The 21781-nt window shown below is 36.2% G+C and overlaps 4 protein-coding genes across 4 annotated transcripts; 2 read left to right on the forward strand and 2 right to left on the reverse strand.

Moving 5' to 3' along the window:
- Positions 1–2732, forward strand: LOC146921332 (uncharacterized). Its single transcript, XM_085714755.1, has 2 exons — positions 1–674; positions 2070–2732. The coding sequence occupies exons 1-2, from the start codon at positions 283–285 to the stop codon at positions 2518–2520; spliced, it is 843 nt and encodes a 280-aa protein (XP_085570881.1). The 5' UTR covers positions 1–282; the 3' UTR covers positions 2521–2732.
- A 332-nt stretch (positions 2733–3064) lies between these two features.
- LOC146921333 (thioredoxin H2-like) lies at positions 3065–4067 on the reverse strand. Its single transcript, XM_085714756.1, has 3 exons — positions 3840–4067; positions 3631–3753; positions 3065–3434 (listed from the first exon to the last, which is right to left on the reverse strand). Exons 1-3 carry the CDS (start codon positions 3963–3965, stop codon positions 3303–3305), a joined length of 381 nt encoding a protein of 126 aa, XP_085570882.1. The 5' UTR covers positions 3966–4067; the 3' UTR covers positions 3065–3302.
- An 8427-nt stretch (positions 4068–12494) lies between these two features.
- On the reverse strand, positions 12495–13512 carry LOC146921334 (thioredoxin H2-like). The gene is made up of 3 exons (XM_085714757.1): positions 13288–13512; positions 13076–13198; positions 12495–12879 (listed from the first exon to the last, which is right to left on the reverse strand). The coding sequence occupies exons 1-3, from the start codon at positions 13411–13413 to the stop codon at positions 12748–12750; spliced, it is 381 nt and encodes a 126-aa protein (XP_085570883.1). The 5' UTR covers positions 13414–13512; the 3' UTR covers positions 12495–12747.
- Positions 13513–17249: 3737 nt separating this feature from the next.
- On the forward strand, positions 17250–19866 carry LOC146921335 (uncharacterized). Its single transcript, XM_085711286.1, has 4 exons — positions 17250–17774; positions 18250–18765; positions 19126–19314; positions 19426–19866. Exons 1-4 carry the CDS (start codon positions 17250–17252, stop codon positions 19864–19866), a joined length of 1671 nt encoding a protein of 556 aa, XP_085567412.1.
- Positions 19867–21781: the final 1915 nt, after the last annotated feature.

Below are 21781 nucleotides of genomic sequence, written 5' to 3' on the forward strand. Positions count from 1 at the left end.
AAAATAATTACTCTAATTTATTTCCATAATATTTCCCTTAAAAAAGATTTGATTGATTCTAATCATCACTCTGTTTCGGTGATTATCTCCACAATAATCTCTTATTTACCGATAATTCTGACTTTTCACGTTAAATCCAGTTCCTTTCTCTCATCACACCAAATTACTATTCACCAAAATTCACTCCTCCTTTGACTCAAAAATCTCAACAACCCATAATTCAAAACAGTAATTTTTTTCACCAAAAACTTCAATTTCATCAAATTCATCAACTTTTCTCAAATGGGTAATCACGATTACTACAAAACACTAAAGGTTAAGCGTGATGCAACCCTAGAAGATTTGAATAATTCATATAACAATTTAGTTATGAAATGGCACCCAGATAAGATTAACCAATACCCTTCAAGGAACCCTTCAAGGAAACAAGAGTTTGAGGCAAATTTTAAGAGAATTTCTGAGGCTTATGAAGTTCTTAGTGATCCTAAGAAGCGTCAGATCTATGATCGCAATGGTCAATATCCTGTGAATTTGGAAAATGGTTGTGGGAGTAATATGGAGGTTGATGAAAGTGTTGGAGTTGTTGAGAGTGATTTGGTATGTAGCCTTGAGGAGCTTTATAAGGGTTGCAAAAGGAAGGTGAAAGTTGTAAGGAATGTTCCTGATGAGTTTGGGTAATCCTCTTTCTCCTTAATTTTTGTTTTTTGTGTTTTTGTTTTGAAATTCGGTACTATATAAGAACCGACTAATCCGAGGGATCAATCTAATTAATTTGTTATTAGTGTTTTATTTAGTGGTTGTGCCGCGGCCTGTGATATTGCTGAGAATCGCGGTCAAATGAAGCCAATATGGCTTCAATTGTGGTTTTGGCAATATAAAAAACCGTTATGTTGTGATCAAGATTGTGATTGCTGACCTTTATTTAAAACCGTGATTTTTAGTACTTGATTTGATGATTTTTAGGTTGCATGTATAAGAAAATTGGATTATATAACTTTTGTTAATATCATTGCATGTTTGTTTATGTTGGCTATTAGGAAAGTTTTTCAGAGAGCATTGAAATTGAAAATGAAATGTTTTTTACTAGTTTTGAAAACAGGTGGGTTTGGAAAAGCTTATATAGGCTTATCTTATGCTATAAACACTTGTGCAAATGTTTGGGAGAGTTTATGAAAAAAAAACTATGACTCTTTCATAAACACTCTGATAGCCTATTGAAACAACTTACAGTTTATACAAGTATTTGTTTCTTAACAAATAGCTTATACTCGATGATAGAAATTAGAAAAACTTTATAATAAATATTTGATACTTAACACTTAATTAGGTCATTTATTCGAAAAGCACCCCTAACTCCTAATACTAATGCGCACCATTTGTGTTACATATCACTGTATCAAATGAAAATCCGACTCTAATTTTGAATTCTGCAAAAGAAAGTATTGTGTCTTATTCTACATATGAATTTTGGATGGTTTACTTGGTGCTAGTTTGATACCATGATGTTGCCTGTGCTGTCATTTTGTCACATTGTCTTCGATAGTATTGTTGCTGCTGCTGTTATTATGCTATTTTTGGCTGCTATATTCTGCTATTTTGGCTGTTTTCTATTTCAATTGTAAACTTTTTTGGCAAGTTCATGCATTTACATTTATCTGTATTATGTATATTTTGGTTAATCTTACTTTATTTAGTCCTTCTTATACCTGCCTGCCCCTCATCCTTTGGTTGCCTGTCCAGCCACTCCTTTCTTTAGTATTCGAGATGTAATCACTGATGATAATTTGAGAAAATGAAAGTGATTGAATGTAACCACATGTGTTGGTGTAAGAAACTGATAGGCGTTTAGTCTGAAGTGTCGGTGCTACTTTCTGTGTAACATATGATTGAGTGGTTTGGTTGAATATTTTGCTTACCTATTTACTGTTACACTAAGCCAATTGAAATAAAATTGCATAAACATAAAATTAAGACTACAATATGTTCATTACTTCCCCCTTCCTTCTCACTTTGCTTGGATACATAAGTTGGTTTAACAAGGAGTTTTCTTTTCTAAATTGGTTTTACAGGAAGTTGAAGTGTGAAGAAGAAATCTTGAAGATACATATTCAACCTGGTTGGAAGAAGGGTACAAAAGTCACTTTTCCTGGGAAAGGAAACTATCTTCCAGGATCTGGACCATCTGATGTAATTTTTGTGGTGAATGAGAGACCACATCCTATATTCAAGAGGGACGGAAAAGATTTAATAATGACCGAAAAGATATCACTTCTGGAAGCTCTTGTTGGTAAGACTCTCAACATCACAACCTTGGATGGTAGACATATCACAGTTAAATTGGATGATATTGTGACACCGGGATATGAAAAGGTCGTCGCTGATGAAGGTATGCCACTTTCAAAGGATCCAAGCAAGAGAGGAAATCTTAGAATAAAGTTTAATGTTATGTATCCACCAAGTTTGACCTCACAACAAAAATATGATGTAAGAAGGATTTTGAATGATCCTGCTGATTACTAAACCTATAATTTGGCTAATCTAATGTTTTTTTTTTTTCTTAGCATTTTGTTAATCTAGTATTGCAGTGCTATAGCATTGTAGTTTACCAGAACTGTAAATTACTTAATATATGCAACTCCACTAGTTGATCTGAAATTTGTACATAACATATATCAGAGATGGTATAGTCTAAATTTTATTCTTATCTGGAGCATGATATGTAGCTTTTGAAACCAGTGTTAATCATTCTGCTGTTCTAGAAGAAACTGATATTTTTTTATATGTGCCTAGTTGAAAAATTGAAATTAATTTATATGAAGGTATTTCCTTGTAAGTTAGAACTTGCCATGTTTTGTCTCCATGAATTTTGGAGTAGTCATTTACCATTCCATTTTTTTCATTTAATTTTATAAACCTTTTCTTTGGCTGATACATTGAGAATTATTTTTCTCTTGTTTCTTGTAAGACAAAACAGAACTAAAAAAAAATAACAGAACTAAGTTTGTTTGGCTGATAAAATATTGCAAGTTGTTGAAGATTTTGATGATAAGTAGAGTAGATAACATTGAAGAATCCAATTATATATTATTTTATTGATTGATTGTTGTTCATGAATACTCCTCTTTATGACATATTACATAGAATCCTCTTATATGATAAAAGAATGACACCTATATTTGTATCCTTTGAGTGAAATTGATGACACCAACTTATTGCTTTCTGATCTTGTAGATTGTTCCCTTGTAATCAAAGGAGAATGTGCTGCAAAAACTGTCTTTTTGCTACACTGCATGATCAGAAACTTAGTTTCTTTGTTTTTCAATCATCCTTTGTAGTTCCTCCTTTCTCACTCCCACCACTTTATCAACAACATTTCCTTTCTTAATGAGTAAAATAGTTGGCAATGAATGCACCTGGAATGTTTGAGAAACGCCCTGTTGCCATTTATATTGTGGAAAAAACAATTCAGTTCTCAAGTGTTGAAAACATGTTATTAAAAAATAATAGCATTTATAATAGGTTCAAAAAAATTCAAATAGTTTAGAAACCAACGAGTAATTAAACCTTATATAAAGTTGGTTTTACATTAAATAACAAACTAGTTAAAGTGAAGGATAATTTGTAACATACCAATAACTCATCAACATCAAGCTTAATGAACTCAACATCAGTGTATTTTGCAGCAAAATCTTTCAAAACTGGATCCATAACTTTGCAAGGTCCACACCATTTAGCTGTGAAATCAATAACCATCTATGCCAAAGAAAAATAATGCATAAGAAAACTAATTTTATCTTCTAAGACTCTAGCTAGTTAAGAATTTAGCTTCACAAACATACCAGTTTATTAGTTTCTTTAAAAGCTTCAAAATGAGCATTCCATTTAGCAGTGGAATGGAATGTAAGGACATGGGATGATTCTGTTGATCTATCAACATACACAAAATTATACAAGTTGGAACTCATGTTAGATTTTTGAATGATGAACCAAAAAATGATTTAGGTGTATGAATGAGAAATAAATTTGTAGAGTATATATGATGTTTGTTAATTTGTTGGGATGATTGGAAATTGGTTGGGATATATATAGTGTAGAAAGGAATAGTAGGATTGTGACATTTTGTTTAAATGAATATGATTCTTTGAAGTAGCAAGCTGTATAATGGAATGTTGAAGCTATTAGGCCAAATTTGAGAGCGTAGCTATTTCATTAGTGGCTGGTCCCATGATCTAATAGTACCGTTCACATTGATTAAATGGTCATTTTCATCCCACACATTGATTTGAAACCACATAAAATATGATGTTATTTAAGGATTACTAGGCAAAGAGCTAAAAGAAATTGGGGAGATTCTTTTGTCATCCTTCAAATTTGTTTTGGAAGTATACTTTTACAAAAAACACGGTTTTTTGTGCCTTTTAGAAAGTATACTTATATATGGTTCAAGTCCAATACACAAGTTGCACCAACTAAGCAAGCATATTAGCCTCTTTATTACAAGAAAATAAATGAATAAAATTTTAAATTGTCTTAGATGAATAAGAGTAATAGTCTGTTTGGATTTGATTTTGAAATCAAGCTAGGATGAAATATCGCTTCCCAAGACAAGAAAAACGTGAAAATAAAGAAGCTAACTTTTGTAGCTTCTGAAAAAACGTGGTTTTTTTTCTTTCATTTTCACCGCTATATCAAACATGCTATAACTAATAGAAAGAAATCATGTCTTATCTTCATAAACATAGTTCAGTTAGTAGTAGGCATGGCAACAAAACCCATACCCGCGGTTGCCCACCCGAACCAAACCCAATTTGACGGGTTTTCCCCGTTTTGACTGGGTTTGGGTATGGGTATGGGTTTTCCCCGATTTTAAAACAAGGGTATGGGACGGGTAACGGGTATATAGGTACCCACCCCGAACCCATACCCAAACCCGTCCCAAATGTCAAAAAATACTTTATGTTGATATGTCATGGTATTTTGTTTGATAATTGTCATATTAATAAAACTATCATTGATATTTAAAGAATCAACTAAATCATTTCGTCTAACAAATGTTATAGTGAGCGTATTGTTGGATAATGTAATACAACGTAGCTCTTGGGGATGCAAAATAACTTCTATCTTTTATTAAAAAAAATTATTCAATGCGGGGACGGGGATGGGGCGGGGATACCCGAACCCGTCGGAGACGGGGATGGGATTCAATTTCTCATCCCCGTTGGGTATGAGTAGGGTAACGGGTAAGTATATGAGAATCGGGTATGGAGACGGGGAAGGTAAAACCCATCCCCACCCCGCCCCATTGCCATGCCTAGTTAGTAGGAATTTGTGTGTTGTAATATTCAAGGTCAACGTTTGAACCCTAGTTTCTTTACTTGTTCATCTTCTTAAAATGTGAAATTCTAAACATTAAACTACTTAACCAAAAAAAAAAAATTTAAAAAAATCATCCCCCATGTTAGGCTCCTCATCAACTTGTATCAATTAGACCTATTTTTTACTATTACTTTTCTCACCCTAGCCGTTTCTCGCACGTCCTAATTTTTCCTCGAATTACCCTTTGTTCGGATTCTACAACCCGAACCAATCCGAACAATGTTCGGCTTCAAGAAGTCTAATTGTGTAAAAATTGAAGGCCATCATAGAACTATGCTGATGCTTGACCAGAGCTCGTAAATATACAGTTCGAAAAGTAGAATCCGAAACTTTTACAATACTTCGGAATATATAAACCGAAAAATTTCAAACCCCCTAGAAGACCATGTTAGAGGCAAATTGTAATGTAAAAATACACACATTTTGAATGCTAAAAACTGAACATTTGATACAGTTTGGATTATAAAATCTGAACTGTGTTAGCACAGAAACAAAACTAGTGTTTTTTGGTTAATACCTTTGTTTTCACAAAACGATAAATCCAAATTGATTTAAACATGCGAATAATCAAATTATAAGCTAATACTTTAAGGTAAACGATATGAAATAACACAAATTAAAAACAGGTTGTACAAAGTAGCACCAACATCCATACGTTACATCAAAATATTCAAACACAAATTAAAAACATCAATTGTTTAAATGTTACATTAACAACATAAAACTATTGGGTAGCCTTAGCACCCTTACTACTCCAGACACGTCTACGACAATAAGTCCGCCCTCCTTGAACCTCTTGCAGAATTGCTTCCAAAATCTCCAAAGGTGCACTCCCTTGCTGCACCAAACCACTGGTCATGATGACTAAGACATGATCTTTGAAGCACCCTAATCGCCCATTCATGTCTAGCCACTAATGGTCTCCTTGCTCCTTGGCATCAATCTCATCAAGGGCCTCCTGCTCAGGTGGCCTCGGGATATGAGCATTTGTTGGTGTAGATATGATGACTAGATATGAAATGACAAAAAATTATCTCATGTATCTAGCAGCCGTCTCTACACCATTCATAGCAAACATGTAAAAATTATGCATTGTCAGCACATAATATAGACACTGCATGTATCGTTGACTAATTTGCTGCCCGAGGGTGGTTTGGACATAACTAAGTTGGGGTAACCCCTAGTTCAGCAGATATCGGACCATGCGAGGTCTGTATTTGGGCCATCTAGAGTGAAAATTGATTCGCTCGAACGGATTGTCTGACGGCGGTCTTGCCGTACGGGGTCATGACAACAAATCTCATATCCATCTGATCTAGATATGATCTTGTAGGATCCGCGACAGCATGACCCTTCAGGGGAACAAACATCATGGCACATGGGTGCCGATCCTTCTTGTATCCACCTAAATAATCTCTGGCCCCGCCTCCATGAAAGTGCTAAAATATCCAAGCCTACAAAGTCAACAACATATAAGTATGAGTGTAACAACATCATGTCACGGTGGTCATGAACATACATGTAAATAATTAGGCAATTCATTATTATTTATACTTGTAACAAGGCCAAGCCTCTGGCCATGTGTCTAGTCTTAAAATGGGTTGCATTGTTAAGCTTTATGTACATGTGAGCAAGTGCAGTCGCTCCCCATTCATAATCGGAAACCAACTCCAGGTCTCTGAAGAATTTTAGGTATGTCACATCCACATATGTCATGCTCTTGTCAGTGAAGAGTGTGACACCAGCCAAGTAGAGCAGATAGATGCGAACAACCTAATCCCTCTTCAGTCGCATCTCATCAACATCACCATCTTCTTGAGCTTTAGCTGTCTCCTAAAGACGCTTCTTAAAATTCTCCCCCAACCAACAAAAACGTGCATGAGCATCATTTGTCTTTTTCACCTGGTACTCAGCCTCAACCACATCATCCTCCAACAGCTCCACCATCAAATCAACTGCATCAGACCTGTAAAAAGGATTGTGGTCTAGAAGTGTGCCTTCAATGGGAGCTGCAGAAGACATGACACATCATCAAGTGTCACTATCATCTCCCTTATCGAAAGATGGAAGCTAGAAGTTTCCTTATGTCATCTCTCAACAAAATCAGATAGCAGGTCATGGTTAAGAACAAAATAAGTGACATTCTGTAGTCATTGAAGACCAGTGGCTCTTAAGGCATCTATGAACCATCTATATTGCATCCTAGCCAAATTTTCATTTTCATGTATAGCTTGCAATATTTTTCCGTTGTTCACGCACTTTAAATTGGTACGCCACTACAAAAATTAAAACCAAAACGTTAACATCAGTTTACATTAATTACAAATAAACATAGCATTCTTTACATAAAAAATATTACACAAAAAGATTAAAGTTATAGAATCTTACTACTCCATCATCATGCTCCTGGCCACATGAACATGGTGAATGGTGAGCATAAACAACTCATGTGGGACATCCACCGGCCGTGGCTCCACCTCCTCTTGCAGTTTCTCATCATCATCCGCGTTCTCAACCTCTACCTCCTCCTTCTCCATATGGTACTGCTCAGGTTGGGGCTCAGGCTCGTTCATCTTAGATGGTCCAGAGCCATCAACACAACGTCCCCTGCCCCTACCATCACGCTTTACTGCTTTCCCTTCGGCTTCATTCCTCGCCATCCGCTCTCGCCTAATAGAAGCATGCATGGTAAGTCTTTCGTTTCTAATGTGCTCCATATTTGAAACATGCAAAATCACACACATACACAATTAACAAAAATCCACAAAATTGGCAAAAGCAACACAAACTGATACACTTCGTATTTTAAAATCCGAACAAGGAACAACCTAGTTCGGATTGTCGAATCCGAACAGGATCAGTAAATTAGAAGAAAAAAAGCACGAAACCAACAACGATAAATTGAGGGGCTGAGACCTCACCATGTGTTTGATGTTTTAAGAGACTTGAAAGGTGATGATTTTGAGCAAAAAACCTTCAAGAATCACCCAACGAGGGAGTTTCGGATTTTGGGTGTGAGAGAGACGTTTTAGGGCAAATTTATGAAACTTTTGAAATGAGGAAGATTTCTGATTTCGAGTTTTATATAGGCAGCGTTAGGATTTTAGAAACCTAAATGTCGTTCAGATTACAAAATCCCAACAGAGAGTATTTTGAGAAAAAAATATGGCGCATTAGAAACGCATAGGGTGGAACCACTGGCAGAGCTATGTACAAGTGAGGATGTGCACCTGCACACCCTGAGTTTGTAGAAAATACACCCATAATCCTATTATAAACTGTATCTGCACACCCTAAATACTTAATTCTGCACCTGTAGACTGACTGCTGAACCATCTTCCTTCCATAGCAGAATATTTTTGACTATTTTCTGTTGCAGGGCAATTCTTCAATTTACTTTTTGTGACTTTCTGTGATTTGAGTCTTTTTATTTACTAGTTTTTTTTTAGTGACGGTGTATATCTTTTCGATTTTGTTTCTTTATTTATTTAATTTGAGTAACCAGAATCTTTTATCACGTAATTGATACTTGAAGTGTTCATATTTGAGTTGCAAAAATTGAGCAGCTTGGAATGAAACTATACTCTGACTCATACTACCAACTACGCTTGAGTGAATTTTGTGTAAAGTACTCACAAAAATAGTAATAATAATTGTTGAGGATTCGATGAGAAAACTCGCACCAATAACAACTTGATGTGTGGAACAAGAGATAATTAAGCAACCAAAATCAAAGTGTATGGAACAATTAACACAAGCCAAAAGTAGAAAACAACAGCGAAAGAAAAGGAAGAGAGAACACAAAGAATTTGCTGACCCAGTTCGGTCCAAATTGACCTAGTCTGGGGGAGAGAGCAGCCCTCCGTTCCACTATATGATGAGTAGCGTTACAAAGAGATGGATTACAAGAATAAGTCTCCCGCCTAATTCTACCCAAATCCCAGCCTCTTCCCATAACCAAGAGACTCAATCCTAATAGTGTTTCCCAAGGTGAATCAACCCACAAACCCTAGTTTTGTTGCCAAGAGACAAACTCTATACAAACCCTAGTTTTGTTGTTGCCTTTCTAAACCCTTGTTTCAGCCCCTCTATTTCTCTTAAAATAGTCTGATACAAGGCCTATATTTATAGTAAAAGTTTTGCTTAAAATTTGGAACAAATCTGCACTGAAAATACGTTTTCTTTATTTCCTTCAGCGTACCATCGTGCCACGTTACGATTCCATCGTGGCACGATTTTTCCAGTGCTTGCATCAGGATTTGCTTTCAACCCATCGTGGCACATTGCTCTCCATCGTGGCACGTTGCTTCTGATCGTGGCACGTTGCTCCTGATTTCTGAACCTGATTTTAAGTTAACTCTTACAATTCTCCACCTTGACTTCAAATCAGTGATGATACCAAACCATCAACCACCTTGCTGCTTTTTCCCTTGTTCCCACTACACCAAGTAGCTCCACAAGTTTACACCCTAACTTCTTCAATCATAGGAATGCCTTCCGCCCTTTTGAAGATCCTTGTATCCAAACTACACTAGGAATTTCAGGTAGTTCTACAAGACTACACCATACCTCTTCAATACGAGACATCTCCCGCTTCCTTGAAGATCACCTTGCATCCAATCACCCTTGGACTTTTAGGGTAATTCCACAAGCCGTGCTATACATTCTTCAACCTCCGGAATGCCTTCCGTCTTCATGAAGAAATCCCTTGCTCACCACTAGAGCATAGCACCCAAGGTCCTCCATAGTCGTACCATTCCCGGCGTGTTCAACTCCACCTAAAGCTGAGCTTCCAACCTCTTAACTAGCAAATGAGTACATCCCACTATGTCTTCAACCTTGAACCTCCACCTCAACCGGTAGATCATGAGTATTCTTACCACCGCCTCTCCAGGCTGATGTTGAGTGTTTAACGTCTCTCCAGACGACCACCGCTCTACCAGGCATCACCCCCAAGGTGAGAAACATCACCTTCATCCTCCAAACAGCACACCATCAAAGCACCTGCATCCTCATAACCCTCAGAGACAATTTGTACGGAATTACCATTAATCTCCGGACAATCCTTCTTGAAGTGACCCATCTTGTTACACTTAAAGCATTTAAACTTTGTCTTGTTACTACTCTTTCCCCGGTTACCTCTACCTCCACCATTCCCTCTTGAAACACTTAGGCCTTCCCCGTTTTCATCAACTCTCAAGTCCTTCGACTTAGTCAACTCCTTGGTTCTCAAAGCTGCTTGAACTTCTTCCAAGGTAACAGTGCCTTCTTTTCCATAGAGCATGGTATCTTTAAACGATTCAAAAGATCTAGGTAGAGCACACAACAAGAGTATAGCTTTATCTTCATCCTCAAGATTCACTTCAATATTCTCCAAGTCATCAAGGATTTTGTTGAACTCCGTAAGTTGCTCCATGATGGCCTTTGACTCCACCATCTTGAATGAGTAGAGTTGTTGCTTTAGGAATTGTCTATGAGCCAAAGACTTTATCATATACAAAGATTCCAACTTTGCCCACATCGATGCCGCGGTTGGTTCCTTTGCTACTTCTCTCAAGACTTTATCTCCGAGGCACAAGACAATGGCACTCCTGGCCTTGTCCACCATCTCGGTCTTCTCCGCTCGTGTCATGGTGACCGGTAACGAACCTTCACCCTTCAAAGCTTTCTCACACTTTTGTTGTATCAACACCGCTTCCATCTTTACCTTCCATAACCCAAAATCGTTATCTCCGGTAAACTTCTCAATATCCCACTTCGAACCCATGGTACATGATTCTCCTTTGACCCTTGCCCCACGGTGGGCGCCAATTGTTGAGGATTCGATGAGAAAACTCACACCAATAACAACTTGATGTGTGGAGCAAGAGATAATTAAGCAACCAAAATCAAAGTGTATGGAACAATTAACACAAGCCAAAAGTAGAAAACAACAGCGAAAGAAAAGGAAGAGAGAACACAAAGAATTTGTTGGCCCAGTTCGGTCCAAATTGACCTAGTCTGGGGGAGAGAGCAGCCCTCCGTTCCACTATATGATGAGTAGCGTTACAAAGAGATGGATTACAAGAATACGTCTCCCGCCTAATTCTACCCAAATCCCAGCCTCTTCCCGTAACCAAGAGACTCAATCCTAATAGTGTTTTCCAAGGTGAATCAACCCACAAACCCTAGTTTTGTTGTTGCCTTTCTAAACCCTTGTTTCAGCCCCTCTATCTCTCTTAAAATAGTCTGATACAAGGCCTATATTTATAGTAAAAGTTTTGCTTAAAATTTGGAACAAATCTGCACTGAAAATACGTTTTCTTTATTTCCTTCAGCGTACCATCGTGCCACGTTACGATTCCATCGTGGCACGATTTTTCCAGTGCTTGCATCAGGATCTGCTTTCAACCCATCGTGGCACGTTGCTCTCCATCGTGGCACGTTGCTTCTGATCGTGGCACGTTGCTCCTGATTTCTGAACCTGATTTTAAGTTAACTCTTACAATAATGATATAATGAATAATGATAATAATAATCTAATCTCTTCTACCAAAAAAAAAAAAATCTAATCTACATTGGAATTTAAATTTTTATGTTTTGATATTTAAATATAATTATTAATTTTAGCTAAAAAAAATTTGCACACCCTGGACTCGGGTCCTGGCTCCGCCACTGGGTGGAACCAAGCAAGAAAGGAAATCTTAGAAGAAGCTTTGATGTTATGTATCCAACAAGTTTGAGCTCACAACAAAAATATGATGTAAGAAGGATTTTGATTATCATGCTGATTACTAAACCTATAATTTGGCTAATCAAATTTTTTTTGTTACTCTAGTATTGCAGTCTATTACAGTGCTACAGCGTTGTAGTTTAGCAGAACTGTAAATTACTTAATATATGCAACTCCGTTAGTCTAAATTTTATTCTTATCTGCAGCATCAAATGTAGCTTATATCAAAAAATGAAATTAACTTATATATGACGGTATATAGTTTCCATTACTTTTTGTACCGCCATTTACCATTCCATTTTTTTTTGTTGCATAATTTTATAAACCTTTATCTTTGGCTAATACTTTGAGAATTAATTTGCCTAAGTTTGCTGAGTATTTTGATGATAAGCAGAGTCAAACAACATTGAAGAATCCAATTATATTAGTTTATTGATTGTAGTTCATGAATACTCTTCTATGTAACAAAAACATTACAGATATGACATATTACATTGAATCCTCTTTAATGATAAAAGAATGACACCTATATTTTCTATTTTTTGAGTGAAAATGATGACACAAACTTATTGCATTCTGATCTTGTAGATTGTTCCCTTGTAATCAAAGAAGAATGAGCTGCAAAAACTGTCTTTTTGCTACACTGCATGATCATACACTTAGTTTCTTTGCTTTTCAATCATCCTTTGTAGTTGCTCCTTTCTTACTCCCACCACTTTATCAACAACTTTGCCTTTCTTAATGAGTAGAAAAGTTGGCAATGAATGCACCTGGAATGTTTGAGAAACTCCCTGTTGCCATTTATATTGTGGAAAAAACAAATCAGTTCTCAAGTGTTGAAAACATGTTTCTAAAAAATAATAGCATTTATAATAGGTTCAAAAAAATTCAAATAGTTTAGAAACCAACTGAGTAATTAAACCTGGCATAAAGTTGGTTTTACATAAATAACAAACTAGTTAAAGTGAAGGATAATCTGTAACATACCAATAACTCATCAACATCAAGCTTAATGAACTCAACATCAGTGTATTTTGCAGCAAAATCTTTCATAACTGGATCCATAACTTTGCAAGGTCCACACCATTTAGCTGTGAAATCAATAACCATCTATACCAAAGAAAAATACTACATAAGAAAACTAAATTTTATATACTAAGATTGTATAGCTAGTTAAGATTTTAGCTACGCAAACATACCAGTTTATTAGTTTCTTTGAAAGCTTCAAAATGAGCATTCCATTTAGCAGTGGAATGGAATGCAAGGACATGGGATGATTCTGTTGATCTATCAACATACACAAAATTATACAAGTTGGAACTCATGTTAGATTTTTGAATGATGAACCAAAAAATGATTTAGGTGTATGAATGAGAAATAAATTTGTAGAGTATGTATGATGTTTGTTAATTTGTTGGGATGATTGGAAATTGGTTGGGATATATATAGTGTAGAAAGGAATAGTAGGATTGTGACATTTTGTTTAAAATGAATATGATTCTTTGAAGTAGCAAGCTGTAAAATGGAATGTTGAAGCTATTAGGACAAATTTGAGAGCGTATGAATCTATCTTTAGTGGCTGGTACCATTCACATTGATTAAAGGGTCATTTTCATCCCACATATTGATTTGAAACCACATAAAATATGGTGTTATGTTCAGGATTACTAGGCATAAAAATAAGAGATTCTTTTGTCAAATTTGTTTCGGAAGTATACTTTACAAAAAACACGGTTTCGGAGAAATTCTTGCATGGTCTTGCCCTTAACACATCATCCTTGAGCCCATCCAATCAAATAATTTCTATTAATTAATTTATAAAATAAAATAAATTAAATAGGTTTTATGGTGAAAATACAGCACGATCTGTTAAAATAAGAAGGCAGTTTTCTTCCCTCTTATTCCATAGTAAATCATGGGTTAGCCCACAAGCCTTAAGGGCAAGACCATACAAGAATTTCTCTTTAGAAAATATACTTACTTATATATGAGGTGGCAAATGTAATATCCCATATCAGGATTGTTGACTTACCCCACAAACTAACACGGGTTTTTTTTAACGTGTTTTGTCTTCATTCACATGCTTTTCGAGAAACTTTCCAGAAGGTTCGCCCATCTCAAAATTTCTCAAAGTCAAGCACGCTTATTTGTGGAGTTCTTATGATTTGGGCTACCGAAAAGAAGATGCATCTTGTTGATATAGGTATTACCAAACAATTCTTATAAGTCTTCCTCCAACCATGCAGTCTCATACCTGCACGACTTCATGATCCATCTCATTTCGATGTGATTCGGCTTTTGCCTAGAAGCTGCCAGCCGAACCACTCCCCGCCCTCATCAGCCTCGAGTGTTACATGCCTACCAAACGGAGGCGTTACAACAAACATTTGGTTCAAGTCACATGCACAAGTTGCACCAACTGACCAAGCATAGATTTTTTTTTAAGTAGTCTTATGATTAAAAAATCAATTGTTTAAAGTGAAAAAAATGGGTCGTGGAGGTGAGAAAAACACAGGGGAGGTGAATTGTGTTGGCTTTGTGTGGTTTCTTTTTCTTGGTGTTTATAAACTTGTCAGAATCTGAGGTATATAAATTCTAACTCAGAGTTTGAGTGCAGCGAATAAGTACAGAACACAAAAATAAAGAGACAACGAGAGATAGAAAACAGACACATAGGAATTTTATACATGTTCCTCCCACAACATAGGAGTAGTTCAGTCCCTTTTTACTTCCAAGAAATTTCACTATAATCACACAAGATTACAAATTGCTCTAAGACCCTTCCAAGACACTTCCCTGCTCAAGCACAACTGCTCGAGACTTCCTTGCTCTAGGTCACTACTTAAAAACTTCTTTGCTCAAGGACAACTCCAAGAGACCTCCCTTGTTCAATTACAACTGATTGAGACTTCCTAAATGCTCAAGATTTCATCAATAGACATATATGCTCAAGCACGCAGGCAATATACTTTCTGAATGTTTACTAAGTAAACAAATCAATTCGTTCTTACACTTGATTTAGGAATGATAGTGTAAACTGAACATATGAACAATTTCTTTAGGATTTCTTATATATGAACTTGAATACAAAAATCCTAAGTGTTTTGCACTATTAGATTTGACAGAGTAATGACATAGTAAAATAGTTGAGTCTTGTTAATCTTCTTCAGGTCTTCAACTCCTTATATAGGCATTCATTTGAGAGACGTTGGAGAAGAGTGCCAACGTAAATAGAGTCGTTGAGAAGCTTCAATCAAGAACGTTGGCCCTTTGCCTGATATGGATAATTCCGTTGAATAGTCTTTTGAATTTCATTTGCTGAAAGTAGAATTATCCGTTGCATTCCTTTTGTTCTTTAGCTCATTTGTCTGTTTGCACACGGTGATAGAAGAAGACAAAAGAACTGCTCTATCCGATCCTTTGATAGGAACATTTCACATAAGAAGACAAAACCTACGTGGATTCTTGGTCTATTATAATTTTCTCAAATCTGAGGGGTCATCCAAGTCTTTCATCTGCTTCTGAGTCTGATGACCTTCACAAAATCTATCGAGGTAACTCTCCAGCCTCTGTGAAGCATCCTTCTTCTAAGGGCGTTGACTTCTTATTGACCTTTCTTCAGATCTTCTACCATAGTCTTCTAGGCTTCTCTTGGTCCTTATGATGCTCTTCATATGTTCATCCTTCATTGATAGCTTCATTCTTTGATTTTGCACACTTGAACATATGTTAGTATTCCAATTGTTCATCAATACTTTGTTATCATCAAAACCTTAGAGGAATTGTATGAACCACTCTTGTTCCAACAAACTATTCGGGATTCAAATTGCAGCCACTATGTATATAATGGAATGTCCATGACAACTTAGATAAACTCTTGGGAACCAACATATTAGTCTTTATTACAAGAGAATAAATAAATAAAATTTTAAAATGTCTTAGATAAATAAAAGTAACTAATAGAAGGAAATCATGCCTCATCTATGTGAACATAGTCCAATTAGTAAGGACAATGCATTCTAATATGCAAGGTTGAAGTTTGAACCATGAATTCTCAACTTATTCATCTTAAGAGGTGAAATTCTAGACACTAAACTACTTAAAAAAAAATTAAAATTAAAAAAAAAAAAACAATCCCCATGCTAGGATCCTCATCAACTTGGATCAACTAGACCACTTTTTATTTCTAGTATAGACTCTTATGATTTAAGAAAATTGATTTTTTGACAAAGAATACTTCCAACTGACACAAGTAAATGACCTTAATGCCCCTGGCGGTAGTTAACTACCGCTGGAAGATACGCCGGCAGTTAACTACCGCTGAGTCGCAGCTGCAGTTAACTGCCGCTGCATTCTGTATGTTAAAAACGCAGAAAACTTCCAATAAGTTAACAACACAGACTTGCAAGTTCAAACCAACACTAACCCAACTTCACCCCACATTCAATTGCACGGATTTGCAGCAAATTTCTTCAAGTAATTACACAAGTAAGTAACTTTCTTCCCATTTACATGTAATGTAGGTTGTTTAGGGTGTCAGTTTTCAAAAAATTTACCAAAATGTTTAGGGTTTAGGTTAGGTTTAAAAATTGCAAATTATGATAGAATTAGATGTTGTTTAGGATTGTTTAAGCTGACATTGTTGTTTAGAGTAGGTTTTGGTACAATGTAGTTGAATTTGATTTTGAATTAACACTAATTGTGCTAGTATTTTAAAATGCACTTAAGGTGTTTGATGAAAAGCCTAAGTGAAATAATCTTGTTTTTTTTGTGATTTTTTTCCAAATATGTTAAATTTAATAATGTATATATGTATCTGGTATTATGGTTATGAATTGCCATTAGTGTTGGTGTTGGTTATGAGTTGTTTATGAGTTGGCTATGAATTGAGATTAGCGTAAGTGTTGGTTATTAGTTGTTTTTATAAAGAACTTAAAACTACTCTGAGTAATGCATGTATATGTACAATGTTCTGTTACGGATTCAATATATTATTAACTATGTGTATGTGTAAATATGAGATGTTTTAAAATATGTGTATGTGTACTTCTAAATTTTCTTTGAAGTACACGCATTCTCTAAATATGTGTATCTGTACATGCATTCTCTGAATTGATAGAACTAATATTAATATATGTTTTTAAATTTGTTTTGTACAGATATGGCTAGGGATACGGATGAGCGGCAGCGGGTTATTAGAAAGGATAGGATGCGGAAAGGTAAAGAGGCGAGTACCGCTAGTGCTCGGAGAGAAAAGAGGGCTGAAGACCCGTATGTCCCTAAGACTCAGAAGCGCAGGGACCCGAGGATACATGGAGAGGGCTCACAGGCACATGTGGATGACTCATCCCAGGTGGTTGATCCAACACCAGCGCATGCTTATGCGGATGAGGGTTTTGTTGGATATGATCAGATAGAGGAGGAGATGATGTTTTTTCAACCGCCGCAGGACGAGGCAGAGGATGAGGGGGTGCCACAGGATGTTATTGAGGATTATCTTGTGGCAGATAATCCTGTTTCTGAGGGTGAGCCTGAGGCGGCTACTCAGACACGATGTCGTCGTGTTCCGTTGATACCGATGTATCCTGCTGGAGAGCCTCCCTTTCCTAGAGGACCTGAAACCACGTCACTGTTGACCGACTACGCGAGGCACGTGGCGAACCCTCTTTGGGTGAACCATAATGATGTAAGTGTTTAAATTGTTTAAAATTCTTTAAATGCTTTAAAGTGATTATTTAAAATATTATGTTGCGTAAGTGTTTGAATTATTAAATATAATTTAGCGTAAGTGATTTATTTATTTAAAATAATGTAGCGTAAGTGATTTATTTATTTAAAATAATGTAGCGTAAGTGATTTATTTATTTAAAATAATGTAGCGTAAGTGATTTATTTATTTAAAATAATGTAGCGTAAGTGTTTTAATTATTAAATATAATGTAGCGTAAGTGTTTTAATTATTAAATATTATGTAGCGTAAGTGATTTATTTATTTAAAATAATGTAGCGTAAGTGATTTATTTATTTAAAATAATGTAGCGTAAGTGATTTATTTATTTAGAAGAATGTAGCGTAAGTGAATTAATTTATTTAATATTATGTAGCGTAAGTGTTTGAATCATTTAAAATAGTGACAATGTCTTAATTAATTTGAATTTCAGATGTGGCATGATCAAGTGGGTTACAAGAGCATAAATGCAGGGAAAAGGTTGAAAGAGCTTGATAAGCCGGAGGCGGCTTTGAGGTGGTTTTGGGAGCCTGTGGAGGGGTCTGGCCTCCAGGGTTTGATACACACTGGGTATTCGACTGTGACCCATGCCATGATACGTGCTCTATGCGAGAGGTGGCACACGGAGACCAGTAGTATTCATCTACATGTGGGGGAGATGACGATCACTTTGGACGATGTGCATAATCTCCTGCACATTCCTATTTACGGCCGCATGCTGGACCACGACGAGGCGATGGATAGGGACCGTTTGATTGATCTGATGACCAGGTTGTTGGGCATGTCAGATGCTGATGCCAGAGCTGAGGTTAGGAATGAATCTCCTGGTCATATCAGTTATCCCGCACTGAAGCGGGTTTATGAGGAGCACCTGACAGAGGCTAGACGACTTGAGGATCCGAAGTCGAGGGAGGAGATGCATGAGAGAGCCATGAGGAGGGCGTGGTGTGTGAGGAGTTTCCTTCTATATCTCGTCGGTTGTGCGCTGTTCACCAACAAAACGAACAGACACATCGACTAGATATATCTTGATTGCATGGCGGACTTGGGGCCGATTGGGAAGTGGTCATGGGGAGGGATGACCTTAGCCTACCTGTACGCGTATCTGGATGATTCTGTTATCTTGAATAACAGAACGATGGTTGGTTGTACGACTCTTTTTATGGTAATAATTTAATCTTTATCTTAATTTCTTTATGAATTTATTAGAGTAAATGATATTATCATGTTAGATTATTTTATAATATTTTCGATTTATTGAATATTTAACTCGAATAATTATTTTTGTGTATTATTTATTTTGTTGTAGGGATGGATTTTGGAGCATTTGCCAGGTCCTTACCCAAGGAAGCGTAACCCGGAGTGGGAGCCGCAGAGACCATGTGCTGGGAGATGGCTTACTAGCAGAGGGCATAAGGATGTGCACCATTACCGCCTACGCCTGGATCGCTTGGAGGTGGATGACGCCAGGTTTTCTACCTATGGTGATCACAGAGATGTGCACCCATTTCAGTTTTTGTGCACTTACTCGGGATGGCTCATGTGCGGGAAGGAGAGGGTGTACCGTCATTTACCTGAGCGGGTAAAGAGGTAGTTATCCTTTGTGCAGGACATTCCCAGACATCCGTCAGATGTCCTTCTGGTGCCTACACAGATGCTGACCACTGTGTTGATGGATGCTCAGCCATGGTTATTCATTGTTTGGGGAGATGGGTGTGAGAGACCATGTCAGCATGCTCCTGGCTACATGGCTTGGTATGCCAGAGTCTCTCACCCTCGCATTCTCCCACCTCATGGAGGATCCCCTCCCAGGTCGGCGAACGTGGAGCAGATCATAGAGGAGGAGCATGCCAGGGAGATGCCTGACACACTGACGATCGTCCGGGATGTGGCGCACATAGCTGATGATATTGTGGCCAGGCAAGCCGAGATGAGCAAAGAGGACATTGTCCAGGAGGTCATGCGGATAGCTAGTGCTACTCGCCCTGCCCTTACTTATCAGATTGCCAGGCGGCGCAGGGGGCAGCAGAGGCAGGGTAGGCAGGGCTGATTATTATTAGGATTTTTTTTATGTATTTTTTGACTATGATGATCATGATGTATTATTATGACATGTTCCGTACATTTTCCTATTTCTATGACATATACGCACATTCGTTTTATATTATTTCTTGCGTTTTAATTTTACCATGTTCCTGTTAAATATTGGATGAATATGTTTAGGTATCAATTGGTTATTATATGAAAATTTTAGAAGAATTTTCAAGTGGTTATTTGATGAAAATCTTAGATGAAAATGAATATGAAAATGAAAATTGGTTAGGAAAGAGCTTCTGGAAAATGGTCAAGCACGTAGCGGCAGTTAACTTGCGTTTTAATTTTACCATGTTCCTGTTAAATATTGGATGAATATGTTTAGGTATCAATTGGTTATTATATGAAAATTTTAGAAGAATTTTCAAGTGGTTATTTGATGAAAATCTTAGATGAAAATGAATATGAATATGAAAATGAAAATTGGTTAGGAAAGAGCTTCTGGAAAATGGTCAAGCACGTAGCGGCAGTTAACAACCGCTGACTTCAGCTTCAGCGGTTGTTAACAACCGCTGAGTTCCAGCGGCTGTTAACTGCCGGCGTATCATGTAGCGGTTATTAACTGCCGTTGGGGGTATTAACGTCATTTACTTGTGTCAATAGGAAGTATTCTATGTCAGAAAAGCAATTTTCATGATTTAAACTGCTTGACATATTTGTTCAAAGCCTGTTTAGCTTAATTGATCTTATCATTGGGCCTCCAACTAACTTCTTGTTCTCTATCAAGGGAGATTTTACTTCATGCACTTACTACCTATATTCCTAAACACGTGATATTTTAAAAAATACCTTTAGTTTTAACAGACTAAGAATAATTTTTTATGTTAAAATTTTCGGATGTTTTGAATTTTAAAAGATCCAGTTTAAATATTCAGACCAAAAAGATCCAGTTTAAATATTCATAGCAAAAGTTTGAAAATTCAAATCTTTCGCAAAATATATTGGTTTAAATTTTCATACCACTATGTTTTAGTAGTCTGTTCATTATTTCCTCATGCGTGAGGCACATGTCGCGACCTGTTCGACAAATGTTTTTTTTTTGCGCAATTTTGAATGGTTGAGTAGATCCCCTTGATATATATTTTTTGCGCAAATGTAAATTTTTTTATGTAAATTTTTTATGTAACGACTATTGAACTCACGGAGACTAGAAGAAATCCAAAAATCTACAATGTATGCAAGAAACTTGATTCAATTTTTAACATGTTCCCAATTGAATCTCTTGCAACAATATAAATTAACAATCTAAATTGCAAATCCAATACAATGATAAATCAAACATATTCTTGAACAATAAATTGCTAACAACAAGAATAGACAAAAATTTGACCAATGATTAAATTAGAAACAAGTTAATTGCAATATTATTATGTGATTGATTAATACTTGTAATCAATGTTTAATTGATGAATAATTAGGTTTTAACAAATTAAATCATACCAAGATTATTGTATTTAAACATTTTCATAATCGACAAAGATCAAATTAAATTTGCAATAAGTAAAAGAGAGAAAGGAATGATTTCAGTAATTGAAGAAAATAAGGAGTGATATATTTATAGGTGGATGGTTTTAGAATGAATCAAAGCTGATTTTTAGTGAAAGCACAATGTCTTAATCGATGCAGAGAAGGTATGAATCGACTTAGATGACGAAAAATACATTATAGATTCGTTTGAAGAATGATTTGATTTGGATAAATTTTGAATCGATTAAAAATCATTATGATGAAGTTTGAATTGATTCATAGTGTCTTTTATATAATTTGAATCGATTCAAAAGTATCCCAAACCTTTATGTTTGTATTGAATTGATTCAAACAGTTCTTTATGACATTTTAATTATTCACAAGTTTAAAAATGCTTTTAAAAT

Source organism: Medicago sativa, chromosome 5, assembly GCF_051527215.1.
Source record: "Medicago sativa cultivar Bolivia chromosome 5, Bolivia_mono, whole genome shotgun sequence".
Lineage (NCBI taxonomy): Eukaryota > Viridiplantae > Streptophyta > Magnoliopsida > Fabales > Fabaceae > Medicago > Medicago sativa.

Coding starts and splice junctions, on each gene's coding strand:
- LOC146921332 (XM_085714755.1), top strand. CDS start 283: ATGGGTAATCACGATTACTACAAAACACTAAAGGTTAAGCGTGATGCA. Junction 675..2,069: donor AATGTTCCTGATGAGTTTGG/GTAATCCTCTTT, acceptor TTGGTTTTACAG/GAAGTTGAAGTGTGAAGAAG.
- LOC146921333 (XM_085714756.1), bottom strand. CDS start 3,965: ATGAGTTCCAACTTGTATAATTTTGTGTATGTTGATAGATCAACAGAA. Junction 3,754..3,839: donor TTAAAGAAACTAATAAACTG/GTATGTTTGTGA, acceptor TCTTTGGCATAG/ATGGTTATTGATTTCACAGC. Junction 3,435..3,630: donor TTGATGTTGATGAGTTATTG/GTATGTTACAAA, acceptor AAATGGCAACAG/GGCGTTTCTCAAACATTCCA.
- LOC146921334 (XM_085714757.1), bottom strand. CDS start 13,413: ATGAGTTCCAACTTGTATAATTTTGTGTATGTTGATAGATCAACAGAA. Junction 13,199..13,287: donor TCAAAGAAACTAATAAACTG/GTATGTTTGCGT, acceptor TCTTTGGTATAG/ATGGTTATTGATTTCACAGC. Junction 12,880..13,075: donor TTGATGTTGATGAGTTATTG/GTATGTTACAGA, acceptor AAATGGCAACAG/GGAGTTTCTCAAACATTCCA.
- LOC146921335 (XM_085711286.1), top strand. CDS start 17,250: ATGGCTAGGGATACGGATGAGCGGCAGCGGGTTATTAGAAAGGATAGG. Junction 18,766..19,125: donor CCATGAGGAGGGCGTGGTGT/GTGAGGAGTTTC, acceptor ATTTTGTTGTAG/GGATGGATTTTGGAGCATTT. Junction 19,315..19,425: donor CCTATGGTGATCACAGAGAT/GTGCACCCATTT, acceptor TCCTTTGTGCAG/GACATTCCCAGACATCCGTC.